The 17683-nt window shown below is 42.4% G+C and overlaps 1 protein-coding gene across 1 annotated transcript in view; it reads right to left on the bottom strand.

The window, feature by feature from the left end:
* ABLIM1 (actin binding LIM protein 1) overlaps positions 1-16767 on the bottom strand; it is a 186545-nt gene extending 169778 nt beyond the window's left edge. Inside the window, exon 1 of the mRNA XM_057420941.1 lies at positions 16681-16767. Coding sequence (XP_057276924.1) covers positions 16681-16693 — 13 coding nt within the window. The 5' untranslated portion in view covers positions 16694-16767. The remainder of the gene's footprint in view (positions 1-16680) is intronic.
* Positions 16768-17683: the final 916 nt, after the last annotated feature.

Here is a 17683-nt window from a genome sequence, read left to right on the forward strand (position 1 = left end):
CAGCTTCTACAACCTGCCTGAAGATTTCTCAGAGCAGTTGAAAAGGAGTTTATTCTGCAGCACCTGATCCCCCCCATATGGCAGTGGTTAGGCTCAGCCCTCAGCTCAACTGCACAATAATAGAAGCTTTTATGTCAAGTCTAGAACTGCTCTTCTGAACATCAGGAAAGGCAGAAAACCACTCTGGGCAATCATTTGAATTATTAAAGAGCCTGATCACCAAATGAGGGAGCATTGATTTAGCAAAGTTCCTCTATTGTATCGTTCATTAACATCATTAATCCTCAAAGCTTTGTAAAATGGACCTGCACAGCTGTTTGTGAGCAGTCGTCTTCAGCAGAGAAGCCAAAGGCCAAGAGGAAAGGAATTCACTAGGTATTACCTAGACTACATGTTGACAAGAGGAAGATAACACCTGAAGCTATATACATAATCCTGCTGGTTTTAATTCTGCCCAGCTATGCCACACATGGAGAAAAAACTCATTGACAGGCTGGGAGGCAAATTGGGTAGAAATTTGCAAGAATGCAATCAAAAAGGATAGAGGAATTCTGAAATTAATTCCAGGGGCTTGCCTGGAGCACAAACACGGCAGCAGTAGCCATACCCAAACTCCTATGAAGCTTGGGAACTAACAACAATTAAGTCACAGTAATATGGATTTCAGGTCAGTTTACTCACCCAAACGTACAGGTTCTTTCCTAAAACTTGAGCCTCTGTGACTTCCCTTGTACTGTTACCCAACCTATCTCAATTCAAGATGTTATGTCATGTCATATGGCAAGTTACAATCACACCCCTGATCTGTACACAGGAGCAGCAGAATGCTTTGATTCCTGCATACTTGGACTTCAGCAACAGCAATATATTTCACACTCCTGTACTTGGCATCATTTCCAGTCTCCTAACCAGGTTCCGTATTCAAGAAACCATGACAATCTCTGGTCTTGCTTAACAGAAAAGAAGGCCAACTTAAGGGGATATGCCTTGAAAGTAATACTCCTCCTCACATGGTGATACACCTGTAACACAGAATTGATATCAAAGTTCAGGTTCCTAACGTGAAAGGGAGAAGAACCCAAGCTTCTTTAGTTAGAAAGATTGGAGACACAGGCCCATCACTGTCTTGTTATGGGAGGTACGAAAAGCAGTTATGGGCTGTTTGCATGACCCAGAAGGAAGGGGGACATCACAATCTCAATGTGTTTGTGGAATCACAATAATAATGTTTGTGGAATATACACTTCCGCCCACAAGGGTGTTGATGGCATGATTTTCGAGGAAACAGAGATCCTTTTACATAAGGGAACTTGTCCACTGAACCCAGTATCATCCTCTGTACCCAGATGAAGTCAATACACAAACCAGCGATAAATCATTCGATCACCTAGTAACTCTGTATTCACTCTCTTCTGCTTTTGGAGCCATCCCTTCTGGAAAAGTGGCACAGAGAGCTACAGGAATGAAGGGCTTGTGGAGATATCTAGGGAATAAGATAACACCATAAATGCAGCCTAAAAGTACAGCCTCTGTCAGCCCTATCTCTGGGCCATTAGGAGGTCCCAAATGCCTTACAGAGCATTACCAAGAGAGAAATATGTATTGTTTGTTATAACCTGGATAGAAACAAAGTACTGGAGATTATTTGACTGGTTTCCATTTACTTGTCTAGCAGTTTACCCCAAGCACCCCAGGCATCTTCACACCAACCTCCCTCAGGGCTGAGAAATCAAGATGCAAGTTCTCAGTAATCCACATAGCAAATGGCCACTGGAAAGATCCAGTTCAGTCCTGATGTAACTTTGCTAATTCCACTGTGCTTACTTCAGAGTTGAATCTCGTCCCTAGATCCTACAATGCTCCACTTCACACAGCTAATGTGTGTGACTAAAGCTCTGCTCAGCTCCAGATGGCCAAACGTCAAATAAATTGAAAAACAGCGATTGCCAAATCTCTGCTTAAAAGAAAAACAAATCACAACAACAAATAACAAAAAAGCTACAGAAGAAATCAAAGAGGGAGCATGAATTCAGTATGAGAAAACATAATGCAACATGTTGTCTTCCCTTTTGTACCTCACTTTTATGAGGTGTTTACCTTGTAAAAGGTAACAGAAGGATGCAAAGGTCATGAAAATATCTCTGGTACTAGCTACTGAACAACATCTCAGCTCTTTTCATCCTGCTGGCAGTGTTTATGTCCTCCAAGACAGAAAGCCACCGTGTTCTAGATTGAGGGTAAGACCTCCATGCCCCTAAATAACAACTATATTCAGGTATTGCACTTTCTTTTGAGAAGATAAGGAATGGCTAGAAAGAAAACTATGCACTAGACAAAACAAAAATGGGTACTTGCCTGTAGTTCTGGTAACCCAGAAATCATGATCAGCAGCAGCTGATCATGAATAACTGAATAAAAACATATATATACACGCACATGCAATCTGTAATGTTTCCAGCAGTTTTCCAACATGATTGCCAGGATGGCAAGAGAATTCAGCAGAGCTACTCCGTTCACTGCAGGGTTTAGCCCAGAGGGAGGAAGGGAAAGGGGCAGGAAGGGACAGCAATATTTTGATTAATACACAGAAAAGGAGCTCATTAAGAATAGGATCAATTTCCAGCTTTATACAACTTCTCTCCCCTGCACTAACCTACATCTGACACCAGTCATAACACTCTACAAACAGCTAAAGGTAATTTTCACACCTTCCTTCTAGGATCACATGTTATCTACCATGTCCTACATCAGATAAAGCAGATTGTGGATGAAATACAGATTTTACCTAGACTCCTGGAACAGCTGGGATGAACGATTCCCCAGAGACCATGGTGCCTACTTTCATACTTTCAAATGGAGGGAATGCTTATTCAGCTTCATAAAGCTTATGAATCAATTAACATTCCTTTATACACAAATTAACATTCTTTTACTCATGCCAAAGCATAACTATCTTCAGTATCAATTACATTTCTAAATAACCAGATTTCTACATAACAATATATTGGTGAGGCTCTCTGTGCTGCTCTGAACATGCAAAACCACTTGTTATAAAGTCTCCAAAGTGGGCATTCAGACTGAACATAGCTGAATAAACTTTTATGTCTCATAGCAGAGAAAGAACCCTTTAAGTTACTGTGCTGGTCTGGGTTGGGATAGAGTTAATTTTCTCCATAGTAGCTGGTATGGGGCTATGATTTGGATTTGTGATAGAACAGTGTTGATAACAGATTTTTTTACCGCACAGAATCAAGGCCTTTTCTGCTCCTCGCCCCGCCAGCGAGCAGGCTGGGGGTGCACAAGAAGCTGGGACACATGCAGGACAAGCTGATCCCAGCTGATCCAAGGGATATCCCACAACATATGATATCATGGTCAGCTTATAACACTGGGGGAAAAGAGGGACATTGGGAGTGATGGCATTTGTCTTCCCAAGTAACCATTACGTGTTACGGAGCCCTGCTGTCCTGGTGATGGCTGAACACCTACCTGTGATGGGAAGTGATGAGTTAATTCCTTGTTTTGCTTCACCTATTAAACTGTGTTTATTTCAGCTCAGGAGTTTTCTCACTTTTCCGATTCTCTTGCCCATCCCACTACTAGGGGAGTGAGCGAGTGGCTGTGTGGGGCTGAGTTGCCGGCTGGGGTTAAACCAGTACAGTTACAAAATGGCAATGGTGAAAGGGACTTGAAAAGCTGTGTGCCTCAAGGCAGGGTGAACTGTCTCTACAACCATTCCAGTGCTTGGGGTCTTCCTCTGCTTCGCATCATGATGACGAATTCATCTCTCTGACTAGCACAAATCTGTAATCATTCTGCTGGCCTCCACAGCTATTCTAGCTTCAAATAACCCAAGAGAATATAGCTTGCTCTCCAACAGCTCTCCTACCAAAAAAGACTTTTTGTCAGTATATTCTTTGCCCATAAAATAAGCACTGCAGTTGCAGAACATTCATTCAGGCAAGAAATAGATCAGAAATAAAAGGCATGCTGATTATTTCTGAAGCACTTAGGGAAGATCAAATGGCTGTGTCTGCCTCACCCTCTGATACTGCAGAATACTATGCTCAAGTGTAACCAGTAGTACTGCCTGACATTTTCAAGACATATAAAACAGGAAAATAACCATTTTAGAAAGGGATTTAACTTCCACTTCCTAGTAGAAAATGAATGTGATGCTAAACATTCGCGCTCCTGAGATGAACTATTAATATTAAGAGCAGCATGCTTACAGAACTCATAGATATTAGTGGTAAATAATGTTGGACAGAATGAAAAGCAGAATTAAAGATTCCCCACTGGGTTATTCTGCCTTCCAGAAATTAAGGAGGATGGAGCAGAAAATGAAACTTAATAGTAGTCAAGAACTATTTCAGGTCGGGATGAGGATTGTTTCTGGGAATACTCATCCTGGACTGAAGTCTGGGGAAGAAACATCAACAAATGCTTCACTGAGAACTCAACGCATAAAAGAAATTCCAAGCAGGCACACTAAATGCTCATTTAGTGCATTTTAAATGGAGCAACGGTCTCCCATATTGGTGTCAAAACATCATTTTTTTATTCTAGAACCTGGAAAAATCTCAGCCTCTCTAACTCTTATCTGGTCATTGGCCACAGTTTTAATATAACATTTATTGCTGGAAATCAGAAAATGAGAACACCCTAAGCAATCTGAGTTTTCCTGCCTCCAGCATGAAAGAAGATATATTCTGACTAAAATTATTAAGTTTGGAACTGTTAACAGCATCATTAGTGTTTAGGCAGCAGCAGTGATTCCCGTGGACTTCATTTTCTCTTCCAGTTATTCTTTCTGTGTTCTCAGTTTCATTTACATGAAGTGTATTTTGCAAACAAAAAACCTACTTGTTACCATCACAAAACCACTTTTGATCAGGTCTGGTTTCATCTGTGGGGCTCTTTAGACATGTCAGAAATCAAAAGGACATCGAAGCTGATCTCATAATTAATCCATTCCCAATGAGTTAACATAACATTCTGTTGGCGTTGTGCTTTCTAGTGTCTACATGCCCCAGTTGATGTGGCTTCCTAAGTGCCCTAGGAAATCTCTTTGTATTTCTGTTTAAAACATCAACTTGCAGTGCAAAGAAAGCATTTGTAGAAAAGAACTAAGTATTTAAGGAAAACAGCAAATTCTACTTTTAAGCAGCAACACAGACTGTGTAATTCAGCAGGATGGAAACACATCAGGGCTGGAGCTGTTCAGTATCACTTAAGATTAGCTCTTTGCTATGCAAACATGGCACCAAACTTAGCTTGATGTTTTTCCCTTCCAAAGTCATATGCTTGCACACGTGCTCCCCCAGCCTTTCCAGGCCCTATGCTTGTGTGATACTGCTAGAGAAGCATAACTTCATAAAGCTGGGAGAGAAACCTAATTGCTTAAAAATAGGATCTGGCAGAGCACCAGCTCCTAGATGAGTCTGTGAAGCGTTCAGAGGTTTTAGGCAGCTCAGAGTTTTTCCTCAGGCGATTGCAAACCAGTAATTCCCTCTGCTCCCTTCAGAAAAATCACAGCAGGATTTGCAGCAACTGTGGGGACAGTCACTGCATCACACGCTCCCCTTGACTGGCTGCTGGGCTTCTTGGGGTGTCCAGAAAATCAAAGAAATCAAAGAGCTTTTCGACATCAGAACCTCACAGCTCCTTCCTGTAACTCTCAAAATATTCTCTACACCCATCTCTTTTTAACTGTTTTTAGGTTCAGGGCTGGTTCTGGTCTGTGTCAGTCCTACCTCTGTACCAGTTTGAAGAAGGATTTCCACACACATTCTCTTGCCTCAGTCTGCTTTAAATGTGTCTCTTTTGCTCACCGTTCTCAGTGGCCTTTCTTTCCATTCCTTTTCCACTCTGCAGCTCTTACTCACCATCTCCTTCACCCACTGCCCTCATGCCTTCTCAGTCTCCAGAGGAAGATGCAGGAAGCAAACTGAACAAGGGCAGAACAAAGCTCCATCTTGATCCTGCTTCCTTAGAAAACTGAGTCAGAATCTGTCTTAGCAACATACTGGGATCTTGCTGGACCGGCACATCTGGAGGAAGGGTTCAGCTATGGAAACTGAGCATCATAGAAAAACCATCCCAATAATATTTCAGGAAGAGGGATTGTGTGGAACAGAGCATGAATTCATCTCCTCCCTTTACTCACATGGCTGCAGTAAGCACAGGTGATTAAAGTTTCTTTATATATATATATATAAATATATATAGCAGCCTCCAAGTATGCTTATGTGTACACATACACATCTATGCACTTGCACACAATCACCAAAGGGAACTTTGCTGGGGTTACCCCTCCCCTACAATTCCACCCATTAGTTTCATCTGGCTTCTCCTGACCTACCCTCTCTCAGCCATTCCCTGGGGGAGCAGCACAACAACCTTTACTAAAAATACCTCCTGAGCATCAGAAATAGCAAGATGGTAGGGTTCTCAATCCCCCTTCAGGCACAGAATGTTTTTGCTTTTGATAAATACAGAGTGGCAACAATGGACAGGGAATAAAGTGCTTCTTCTACTACTGGTCTGTGTGCCTTGCAGAAAGGTAAAATGAGAACTCCTAGTATACACAAATGGTGTCACAAGAGGACAAAAGAAAAAGGGGAAATTGCTATTGCAAAAAGCCACAAAATCTCCCAAATCTGAATGTTTAACTCAATAAGATTTACTACCCAGAACATAAGACCTTTTATTAAAATAAGATCTTTTATTAAAGAAAACTTTAGACCTACAGTTATCTGCAACAAGCAGGGAGCCAGGCAGCAGGCAAACTCAAAGCAAAAGATTCACAGAACAACAGAATGGTTTGGGTTGGAAAGGACCTTAAGATCATACAGTTTCAACCCCCCTGCCAGGGGCAGGGATGGCTCACACTAGACCATGCCACCTAAGGCCCTGTCCAACTTGGCCTTGAAACTGCCAGGGATGAAAAAGGGGAAGGTTGACTCGTGCCCTGCTGAACTTTTGCACCACCACAAACTGTACCAAACAAGCTGAATGCCCAGTGCCATGCTGGGCTGGTGGAAGGAAGAACTAGATGTAACCCTTTCATGGCACTCCACACTATACCATGAACCTCTCAACACCCCTGCCACACAGAGTCGAAAAATCACAGAATCACAAAATCCCAGACTGCTTTGGATTGAAAGCGACCTTAAAGCTCATCCAGTTCCAGTCCCCTGCCACAGGCAGGGACACCTTCCACGAGAGCAGGTTGCCCCAAGCCCCGTCAAACCTGGCCTTGAACACTGCCAGGGATGAGGCAATAATCTCCTGCATTACCTAGGGACCTAGTTCATGTTGTATCTAGATTAAAAAATACATTAAAGATTCTAAAACCAAACTGCATTTGAGTCCAAGTTTTCACCATTTCCTTATCAAATGTATTATGGGCAAAAATTCTGAAGTACCAAAGAAATTACACAAGTGTGAGCTCTGTTGACCAATACAGTTCTGGAAGTTTCAAAAATCCCAATTTATGATGAAAAAAATTGCCACTGTCCAGCTGCAGGTCTAAAGGAAAAACATCACAAGTGATGTTTCCTATATAAACATACATCATGTTGCAATCCTGGAAGGAAATATGGTATCCTTGTGGCAACTATAATAGTCATAGACATTAGCCATTTAAATATTTAAATTTTAAATGATGTTTTCAGACATACAGGAAGCAAGATAACGTCACCAGAATGGTGTTGCAAATCAATCATATTATATATGAACACTATCAGTTAACCAGAGCCTCTTTCTCTGCTACACCAGACTCCAACTGTGCACTGCACATCTAAGTACACAACACGTTTTTACCATTCATCTCAAGTATGAAAACATCTGGCAACAGAAAATAGGAAAAAAAATATTTATAGACATTTTTGGACAGAGATTACTTCAGGTCAAGTCAGAAAGCATCCCTAAGCTCCAATCATCAAGTACTTTTACCAGTTACTTTGGATTTAGCTAGCGTTACTAAGAGAGAAGTACGACATAGGCTTTTTATAGCAGCTGCCAATTCAACAGTGATCAAAGTTTTATTATTCTTCCTTAGATCAAAGTCTGGACTGGATAATTTTGGGGATTATCTCCAGCTCATAAAGTAGAATAAACAGTTTGGGATAACCACATGATTATATAATATTGCCTTCTTGAAGTAAGTTTTGTTCTTATTTACATACTCCACAGGTTTTTAATGGATTGTCTGATGATCATTTAATTGGTTTATTGGCTCTTTAGGACAATAAAAGAGAGAATTATGCAACTATTGTAATCCTGTCTCACGTATGTACATTCATATGCAGAGGATATTCATAAGAACAGGTGAAACTAAGATTAAAAAAGTAAAACTGGGCACAATTCTAGTGCAAGTTAATAGGTGTCACAGCTCTGCTTATTATAAACCACTCTAGACATCTGCAGATGGCCTTTTGTGGAGCAGAGTCATTCACACGCACCTCAGCACAGCCTGGTCATGCATGTACACACCTTTCCAACACTAATGAAGAAAAGCCTTGACAGAGAATATTACTGTATTTACATTATGTTGACTTTCATTAATAGGCAAAGAATATCACTTCATGGACAATATTCTACACAATTCCTTTTGCAACTAAACCTAATTGTAAAGGTGCTTTGATTGTGCTTCACTCAGATATGCTTTTATTCAAGAAAGAAAGGCTTTTCTCCTTTTGGTTTCATTCTGAGAAAATCACTGAGTTCCACATTGTCTATTGACCATAGGCTCAACTATATTCCTGTTCCACTGAACAAAGTATTTAGTATTATCTGCAGTGAGAAAGCAAGTCCAGAACCTATATGCTCTTTTATAACCTGTTCTATGAAGTCCATTCATCTTACACAGTCCTTACTGTAGTCAGCTCTTCCACAAATGTTGATTAGAGAAGTAGCAACCTAGGACACCAGAGAAAGCCAGTACTTTGGCATAAACAGGTTTGCATTTTCTGTATGTAGGTTCACAGAGTTAGAGCTGGAACATGTTGTTCAGAGCTGCTATTACACTCTCTTAGCTATGTTCCTTTATTATTGACTAGGTTTCATCTCTTATCTAACCTGGTTCTCTCTCAGACTTTCTAATGACCAAAAATAAACCAATGGCTTTCATCACTAGTTTAAAGGAAACTGTAATCTGACCACCAGTTTTGCTGACTTCTCTGTTGATCAAAGATACCTCATACAAGCCTGATGAGATAGAAACAACATCAGCTTTAAATAACAGTAATTAAAGCAGAATCCTTCCCTTGAGTGAAATCCTGCAGTCCTTACTGAGATAAGAGTTACTTTAGAGGAAACAGTAGTTAAAATAAGAGCATATTAGAAATGATTGAGGTTCCAGGGAGTGAAAAGGGAATGATAAACACTAAACACTAAACTTACAGAAACTGTTTCAGCTTCACACTTTGGATTTAAATGTGTCTCTCTCTGTTTTGTCATTTAGAAACAGAGTAAAATATTTCTATTAGTAAGGAAGCAGTAAACCAGTTCTTATCATGCCATCCTTGTAAAGTCCACTGTGGTAAGACCACTCACTTCTCTGACCTGTCTCCAACAGGCTCACTGCTAAGCACCAGGCCAGTAAGTTACCACGAAAAATGTCTATGAACATGAAATAGAAAAAGATGTCACTGGCTTCATCAGTGAACAGCAACACATACTGCACTTTACAGCCTGCTCCAAAAAGAGCTAAACAAAGTCTAAAGGCTTCAGGGAGCCAGAACCTCCCAATACGCTGGCTGGCTTGGACTGGTTTCTTTGCACTACCCTCTAAGCTGAAACTGCATATATTCCACACGGGAAAAATAGTACGTTTTGCCTCACCTTTGAGAACATTGTCTTCTGGGTGTTTCCTATGTCATGCTTCTGTTCAGAGCACCCCTCAGTCCCAGCTGCATGGAGCTGGGAACCTCTCACTGTGATCCTACCAGCACAGCAGGAAAACCCCAGCACCTCCTCTTTGGAGGCAAAGCACATACTGGTGCCACAGACACTCTGGCTCATCACGCTTCTCTACACATCAGTCTTTTGTACATTGATGACAACAGATCCTCCTTCCATTTCACAATGTAAAGCTCAGATGGACAGATTTATAGATTTCCTCAAACATAAAAGTGCATGCAATCTTTTCTAGTCACAGGGAAGTAACTCCAAGCTAGCCACAAGAAACTGTTCAAAACAGCACAGAAGTCAATCCAGGCTATAAAATCCACCGAAGAAATAGGGCAGGTACTCAGACAGGTAGCTCATATTCGGCTCTCACTAAAGCTCTACATAGTTAGCTCCACATTGAGTTTAAGTCTAATATAAATGTGTGCATGTAAACAGGAGGCACTGCATGGTGGACATGGCCATTTTTCATGGTTTACATGGAGCAGAGCCATGAAAGTGCTGATTCTGGCTTACAAATGGGAAAAGGACAATATAAGACAACTCTATCGAAGGTGTACCCTGCTGAAGCATGTCTGGTCAAACCTTGTTTACAAATTAAGGATTTCCCTATATAACATATGGGACTGGTAAAAACACTGAGTGCAATGCGCAGTAACGTTTGCAGGACTGGGAGTCTTATTTGGGTTTGAGCTTCTAAAACTGAAGTTCTTTCTGAAAACATGCCACAGCAAGGGCTGAGCATTTAAGAAAATGTGTGTCTCAGTGATTTTTCTCTGCTACGACTGTATAATATCTGGGAATTTTCTTTGGGTTTTAATGAAGAAAAAGAAAGGAGGTTGTAGTGAAGTGGGGGTCAGTTTCTTCTCCCAGGTAACAAGCGATAGGGTTTAGATTGGATATTAAGAACAATTTCTTCACCAAAAGGGTGATGAGGCATTGGAACAGTGTTGGAATCATGGTCCTTGGAAGTGTTCACAAACCATGTAGATGAGGCCCTCAGTGACACAGTTTAATGGTTGTCTTGGCAGTGCTGGGGTAACAGTTGGACTGGATGATCTTAAAGGTCTTTTCCAACCTAGCTGATTCTATGATTCTAAGAACAGCATCTAAATATGAAGACATTGTAGCCTAAAGAGTATGTAATAAAAAAGCTATGGGCTACTTGCTGATCTCAGAACTTAGAGATCCAAGTCTGCTTTGCACTGCGTTTATGCTGCAAAACTAAGCAATACTACACCAGTCACATGAACTATCATGTGTGGTTTTTGTCTTCAGTTACTAACAGGTTAGATTAAAAATAATTCAAAATATTCAACTCAAACCTATTAAAAGAGGAGAGAAAAAAAAAAAAAAAAAGACAGAAATCCCCAAAAGACTGTTTTCAGAGACTGCAAAACACATGAGGCTCTGGTGTTCTTCACTCAAAGCAATTGTGCTGGCTTTGCAATCCATAAGCTGATGCTTATTTTCCTTCTGTGCAATTCCTTTCAAAGCCATGCATCTAAAATAGATTCTACCTCATTGTTCCAATTTCCTCTTGTTGTTGCCATTAGTCTATGCAATTCTTTCCATGCATTCAGGACTAATTTTCATTAATCACAACATTTAAACAGCACAGACTGAGCTTTGTTGAGGGAAAAACAAAAGATGGGAGAAGAGGTAAAACTTAAACAGGAGCAGCTTAAAAGATACTACTGCTTAAGTCAGTAAGATATTCCTTCTCCCCATCAAAAGAGAAGCTCTACCAGGCCTAACGATTCAGCTGAAGCTACTGATTCTCATGTACAGGTAAGTACAGCTTGCAGTGACAATCCAGGTGCTGATTATGAGCCACTAAGTTGAGGTTCAAGCCCTAAAACTAGTAACTAGAGGAAAAAATAAAAGTTATTATATATGTATTTGGAAGAAATAAATGGAAAATGCAGCTAGGATTAAGTAACAGTATGAAATTAGTACAGAAGAAATTCAGGACAAAAGCTGTGGAGAGAAAAACCTTCAGAGCCAGTTCCAAATCCTGCACAGCACAGGTATTCCAAGTGGGAAACAGCTGTGTCGGCATGACCACACACACAGCTCTGCCTCAGGTAACACTGCAGAGCACTGAGCCCTGCCAGGAACGTGCTCCTTTGGGCTACGGAGCGTTATCCCAAGGAAAAGGGTGGAAATCACTAGGACTGTAAGCAGTGAAGCTGTAATAATTAACTACTCTGAGCATGCTCAAATTCTCTGTTTCTAATATTAAGGAAATACCCAGCCAGCTCTCCCTGCCCCATTCTCCATGTTGCTTGCCCTGAGAGCATTCAGTGATAGCCACCTACTGGTCACACCACAAATTAGGGACATTATCATGTATCTGAAAGAAATACCTCTGTAGAAAAACACAGCAACAGTTTTCAGAAAGCATATGGCAGACAATATCGTACTCTCTTAAGTGGCTGCTTCCTCTGGATAGGAGCTTTATTACTGTGAAAATCACAGCCCATAATAAAACACTGACCAGAATCTCCCAGCAGCAAGTTTTTAAACCAGTCAGCAGAGACTTCAATTAGAACCATTGCTGCCAGCAAGAGCAGCCATGTCTACAGCTCTCTGAGGAGGATAAGGTTTGGAAATGAAAAAGGTTATTGGTGGAATACGTAGGAACTCAAGGTTCTGTATTTAAATTTCTCAGTGAGAAATCTGCGACTTCTTCACAAAAAAAAAAGTTAGTTCATAACTGGGAGACGGATCAAGCAAACAGTGTGCACAGTGGGGATGGAGAAAGAGCTGTCACTAGAAAAAAGCATAATTAGCTGAAGTTTTATCACCTTCTGTTGGAAATCTATTATCAATGTGTGTAAGAACAAATGAGGAGCCTGAGAAGAGGCCAAGGCAGTGGAAATTCCCCTGTTCTGACCCGGCTTTGAGATTCAGGAAAAAGAAAAAAAATATTTCAGTTCTTGTCTCACCTGTGAACTGAGGACAAAAACCTCACTCACACCACTGTTACAATGATTTGTCTATCTAAAATGAGAAGTGTTTGATCTACATTGGTGAGAAAATCAAATAGGAAAAGACAAGGATTGTAGTATATAATAAATCCTTAAACTAAACAAGCCTACTACTTCAACTACGGAGTAAGCTAAAAATGCAATTACCTTCTCCGCAATACCCACATTAGCAGCATCAGAGTAGCACAGTGCAACCTGTTAATATTAGACAGTGATAGTATTTCTTTAACACTGGCCTTGTCAAAATTCAGCTATGGCACAAAAAAAAGGCTGAAAAGACACTAGTGTTGATAAACCTATTTTATATGCCTTTGTTTTCCTGAAGGAGTTGTCTACTGACCTAAATACAGCTCATGCTAATTCTTTCAACATTTAGACAAAAATATTTGGCAAAGATCTTTGTATTTGACCATATCAAATACTCCCATTTGTGCCTGTTTGCTCTAACGTAACTGCAGATTATAACAGTTAAAAATAGCCATTTTTCCATTAACTTAGGCCTTCCTGATAACAAGCAGTTTTGACAGTTTTTAAGCAGTTTGAGACAACATGCACAAGTAGGTCACAGTTATACTTGGCTTTAGAAAAATGTCTTTCATCCAGAGAATTTACAGCTCTTTGCAAACAAGCCCTTAGGTAAGCTACAATCTACAAGGCTTCCTCCAACACCCAAATTCAGTCATGTATGAGTCCTAACAGCAAGTACTAAACAACAGCTTAAAGTAGAAGCTGAAGCCCTTCACAAACTGCAAAACTGAAAAGCCCAACTGACGTCAATGGCAGCTCTCCCCTGATCCCAACAGGCTGCAGAGCAGGTCGTGAGAGTGCCCTGGGAAGGACTCCAACTTGAAAGGGAAGTGAAAAGGGATTTTCAAAGCTCATCTCAGCTCCCAGTTCACCCGATTTTCAAGACGGTTATTTGCTCAAGCTGCTGGGAATACTCGTCTGTGCTGCTTCACCTGGCATTTGGTCAGAACATCTGCTGGAGCTCTACTATGAGGACAGCAGCAGAAGGATGTTAAGAGACCTTATGCTTTCTTTTCGTGACAGCAAGACATGAGGGCCAGGTGTGAGAGACTGCAACAGCCTAGTCTGTGAAGGGTGCAAGAAAATAATGTTTCAGAAAATTCATCTGAAAGCACAGGTGGAAAAGTTAGCTACCATTATTTCCATTGTGCAAGTAGGGAAGCATACAACTCTTCATCCAGAGTACCATTTCAGGCAATCTTGCATGGATTTGTTTTATTAGTTACACTTTCTGTATTACTTACAATCACTTATAATGTCAATGACTATATGTTGTTTCAGGAACTAGAGAGAAGAGTAAAAAGGAACAGTTCCAAAAGTACAGAGGAACCGCTGGATTTCAGGAGTTTCTTCTGTCATGCACTGCAGTCAGTTCACTAGAGCATGCTGCCTCCTGGAGCAAAAGAGATGAATAGAGAGCTGCACAGATTGAACACGGATAACACCATGATGTTTTTTGCTATCCCTGGAATATCTCCTACAGTTTAGTAATAAAAATGGCACAGGTGAATGTTTAACTCCTTTGCTATTCTTGCAATGCTTGATATATAATCAGCAAGCAGACAGCTCCACATGCCTGATGCATTCAGAATAACAATGATCACCTTTTGGACAGCTAACACAACATAAAATATTAACAATCAATATTTGCTGAGCTTGCAAACCCCAATGATAGTATGCTTTTAATGAGACTGCATATGCATGAGGTAATGTGCAGTGTGCCTTCATGAAGCAAAGGGGCCCTATATAACATTTAAACAAAGCCCTGATCCCTTAAAGACTCACTTCTTATTTGAGCTACATTCTCATGAGTAACCTCATTAAGACCCATCATACCACATCAGTGTGCCAAAGTAAGTTCGTATGTATGATTTTAAGAGCAGTGGTATTTAAAATGGCCAATAGCAACAGTGGTCTATACTGCTTTACACACAAACAGCCTTTGATCAGTACCAAATAACTCTATTTACTGGCACAGACAAACTTATTTTCCAACTAAGTCCATTTGTTAAAATTGAAAAGCAGATATGGAAAGAGATTAATATCTTAATCTCTTTTATGAATCTTATTCACTACTTCCCCAAAGTCCTATGGACTGTCTCTCCAATTAATTACTGTGAATAAACTAGATGGCACAGGAGAGGCTGAGAAAGAATTCACCCTTCTTCTCCAGGCAGCTCTCCAGCAGAATCAAGCAGGCATCAAACATCATGTGCTGTGCAGATGAATAGGAAAGAGGGATGGTGGGGAGGAGGAAAAGGAAATATGGCCAGTGGAAATATTCCCTGGCTTTCCATTCTGTATGGTTCACTTTTGGGGGAGTCATCTGCAGAGCTGAAATTGAATAGTTCTTCCGTCAATTTCCCAAATCCAGATACCCCTTTTAAGACAATAAATCTGATCTATGTTATGAAGCTTTGCTGGGTTTTCCCCACTAATGCAGCCTTAGCATGGTGCCGATGCTCATACACTTAGTGTTCTTCCAGAAATGGATTCTTTGGAGACTGATATAGTCCATTTCTTCCTAAAGCAAGAATTCTACTCTGTCACAGAGAGTTATGCTGCTCTAACACTATTTATTATTTATATCTAAAATGGGCGTGATGCCTTAGGAATATGGTCGTAACCACAAAACACTGACAACCTTTCAGAAGCTACATGATGCCTCCCATGTGCATGAAGCTCATTTGGACATCAACGGGAACCCAAGCTAATGAAAAAGCTTGCCCATTCTGAGCAGTATTTAACGTATCAAGATGCAGAGAAATAAAGGGATGAACAAATAAAATGTATCCCTACATGCAGGGGGTTGTTAATTTTTAATACATAATTTTGACAAAGTTTTTTTTTCAGTTCAGAGGGAAGTGGGGAGTGGTTTTACCTGTCATTACTGTGCAGATAATCTTTCCTCAGGAGATGCTCACCAGTATTTCTGCTCTGACAACGTTCAGAAAATGCTTAACTTTATGTCTCCAGCACTCTAACTGATAGTAATTATAATAGAAACACTAAAGCACCAGTCTTTGGACCACGCCTGCCTCAGTTTCTCACACTGGAAGCAGATGTTTGAGACAAGGCAGGGTCTGCAGTGGATGAGGCTGAGCTGTTCACCTCCAGCCCAGAATCACCAAACACAGCCCGAATCTCTGCACAAACGCATGCAAAGGACAAAGGCTATTCGAGCTGAGGCCATTATTAAAACAAACGCAAATTCGCAGTAAAACTTCAAAGTGTTCATTTCAAGCCAGAACCAAACGTCCACCAGAGGTATAATCTGAGCACTGGATTAATCACCACACCCTGACAGCAGCACTCGCGTTACAAGCTCCAGGACGAGCCCGATGCCTCCCCTCGCTCGGCAGACACATCAGAACCAGCTCCTCAGCACCACCAAACACCGAGCCCTGACCCTAAGCCCACCCTCACCACCATATTCCCTCCTCTGCAGACACACACGCTCCATCACCGCTCGAAAGGCAGCAAGCCACCGCCCGCGGGCGCTGGGTGAAGGCGAAGCGGGGTCCGCAAGCCTCACGCTCGGGTGCCCGACCCCTCAGGATGCTCTGCGGTCGGGTGCCCCGCTCCGACCCGCACAACGGGACCAGCAAAATCTCTTCGCCTCCCCCCCCGCTCCCCGCTCCGAAATCGCCCGCGCAACCTCCGCTCCGGCGCAGCGTGCGGGCAATGCACCATGGAAAGGCGCAAGGTCAGCGCAGCCGCTCGCAGCGCCGCGGCAGAGACCCACCTCTGGCAGACATGGCTCAGCCGGGCGCGGAGCCTCCGGGCTGCGGCGGCCGGTGCGGGGGGCGGCGGCGGCGGCGCTGGGCCGGGCCGGGCCGGGCCGGGCGGGTCCCGCCGCCGGCGCGCTCCCTCCTCCTGCCCGCCCGCCGCGGTGCGGGGCGGCGCCGGGGCCTCCCTGCGGTTCGTGTGGGGAGCGGAGGGGAGGCGGGACCGCGCTGGGCAGGGAGCGGGGCCGCGTTCCCCCCCGCACGGCGGTGCGCTGCGGGAGAGACACAGCGGCTGCAATAGCAGCGCTGGGAGCAAGCAGCGCTGGTCCCTCTGCTCCCGCGAGCGCTGGGTGGCCGAGTCTTCCAACGCAGGCACCGAAAGCGCTGCTCGACATCGAGTCAGCTCGGTTGTGGCCTGACACGGGTCTGCGGCACAACGTGAGATTCACCCTCCGAGCTCTGCACCTGCATATCTGTATGTAAATAGTATAATAAACATTATAGCAACGCTGCCTGCAAAACGATGTTGGCATTAACATACTGCAAAGGGCACTCTGCTGCCTCCTGGCACCTCAAGCAGCCAACTAGAGAGCGCCGAGGAACAAGATCAGTATCTAGTGACCACCCCTCCCCAAGGTAGCCTGGCCTCGGGTCTAATAACACCAAGTAGTCCCAAGCCATACTCAAAAGAAAAGCCCTGTGTCACCGGTTTATTAGATGCTGGCAAGAATTAAGCAAAACACAGTCTAGTTTGTCAAGAATAGCAGGTTAGATGACCACATCAGAATAATGAAATTGAAACATAAGCACAGACTCCTATTGATTTCAGAATGGGCAACCGTGAACCAAAGAAAAGCATGATCTGTCATGCTCAGTGAGGAGCCAGCACGTAAACTAAATGACAGGAGAGGCTGAATCACACTGCTCCACTGTGCTCTACCATACATTAGTTGTCTTCATACAAGCAAGAAGCCTACACAATTTTTCCATTAAAGAAACTCCAAACAGTTACGAAAACCT

The sequence above is a fragment of the Pezoporus wallicus genome, unplaced genomic scaffold (assembly GCF_028554395.1).
Source record: "Pezoporus wallicus isolate ANWC-B61680 ecotype Strahan unplaced genomic scaffold, APGP_CSIRO_Pwel_v1 contig_3365, whole genome shotgun sequence".
In the NCBI taxonomy this organism is placed as follows: Eukaryota; Metazoa; Chordata; class Aves; order Psittaciformes; family Psittacidae; genus Pezoporus; species Pezoporus wallicus.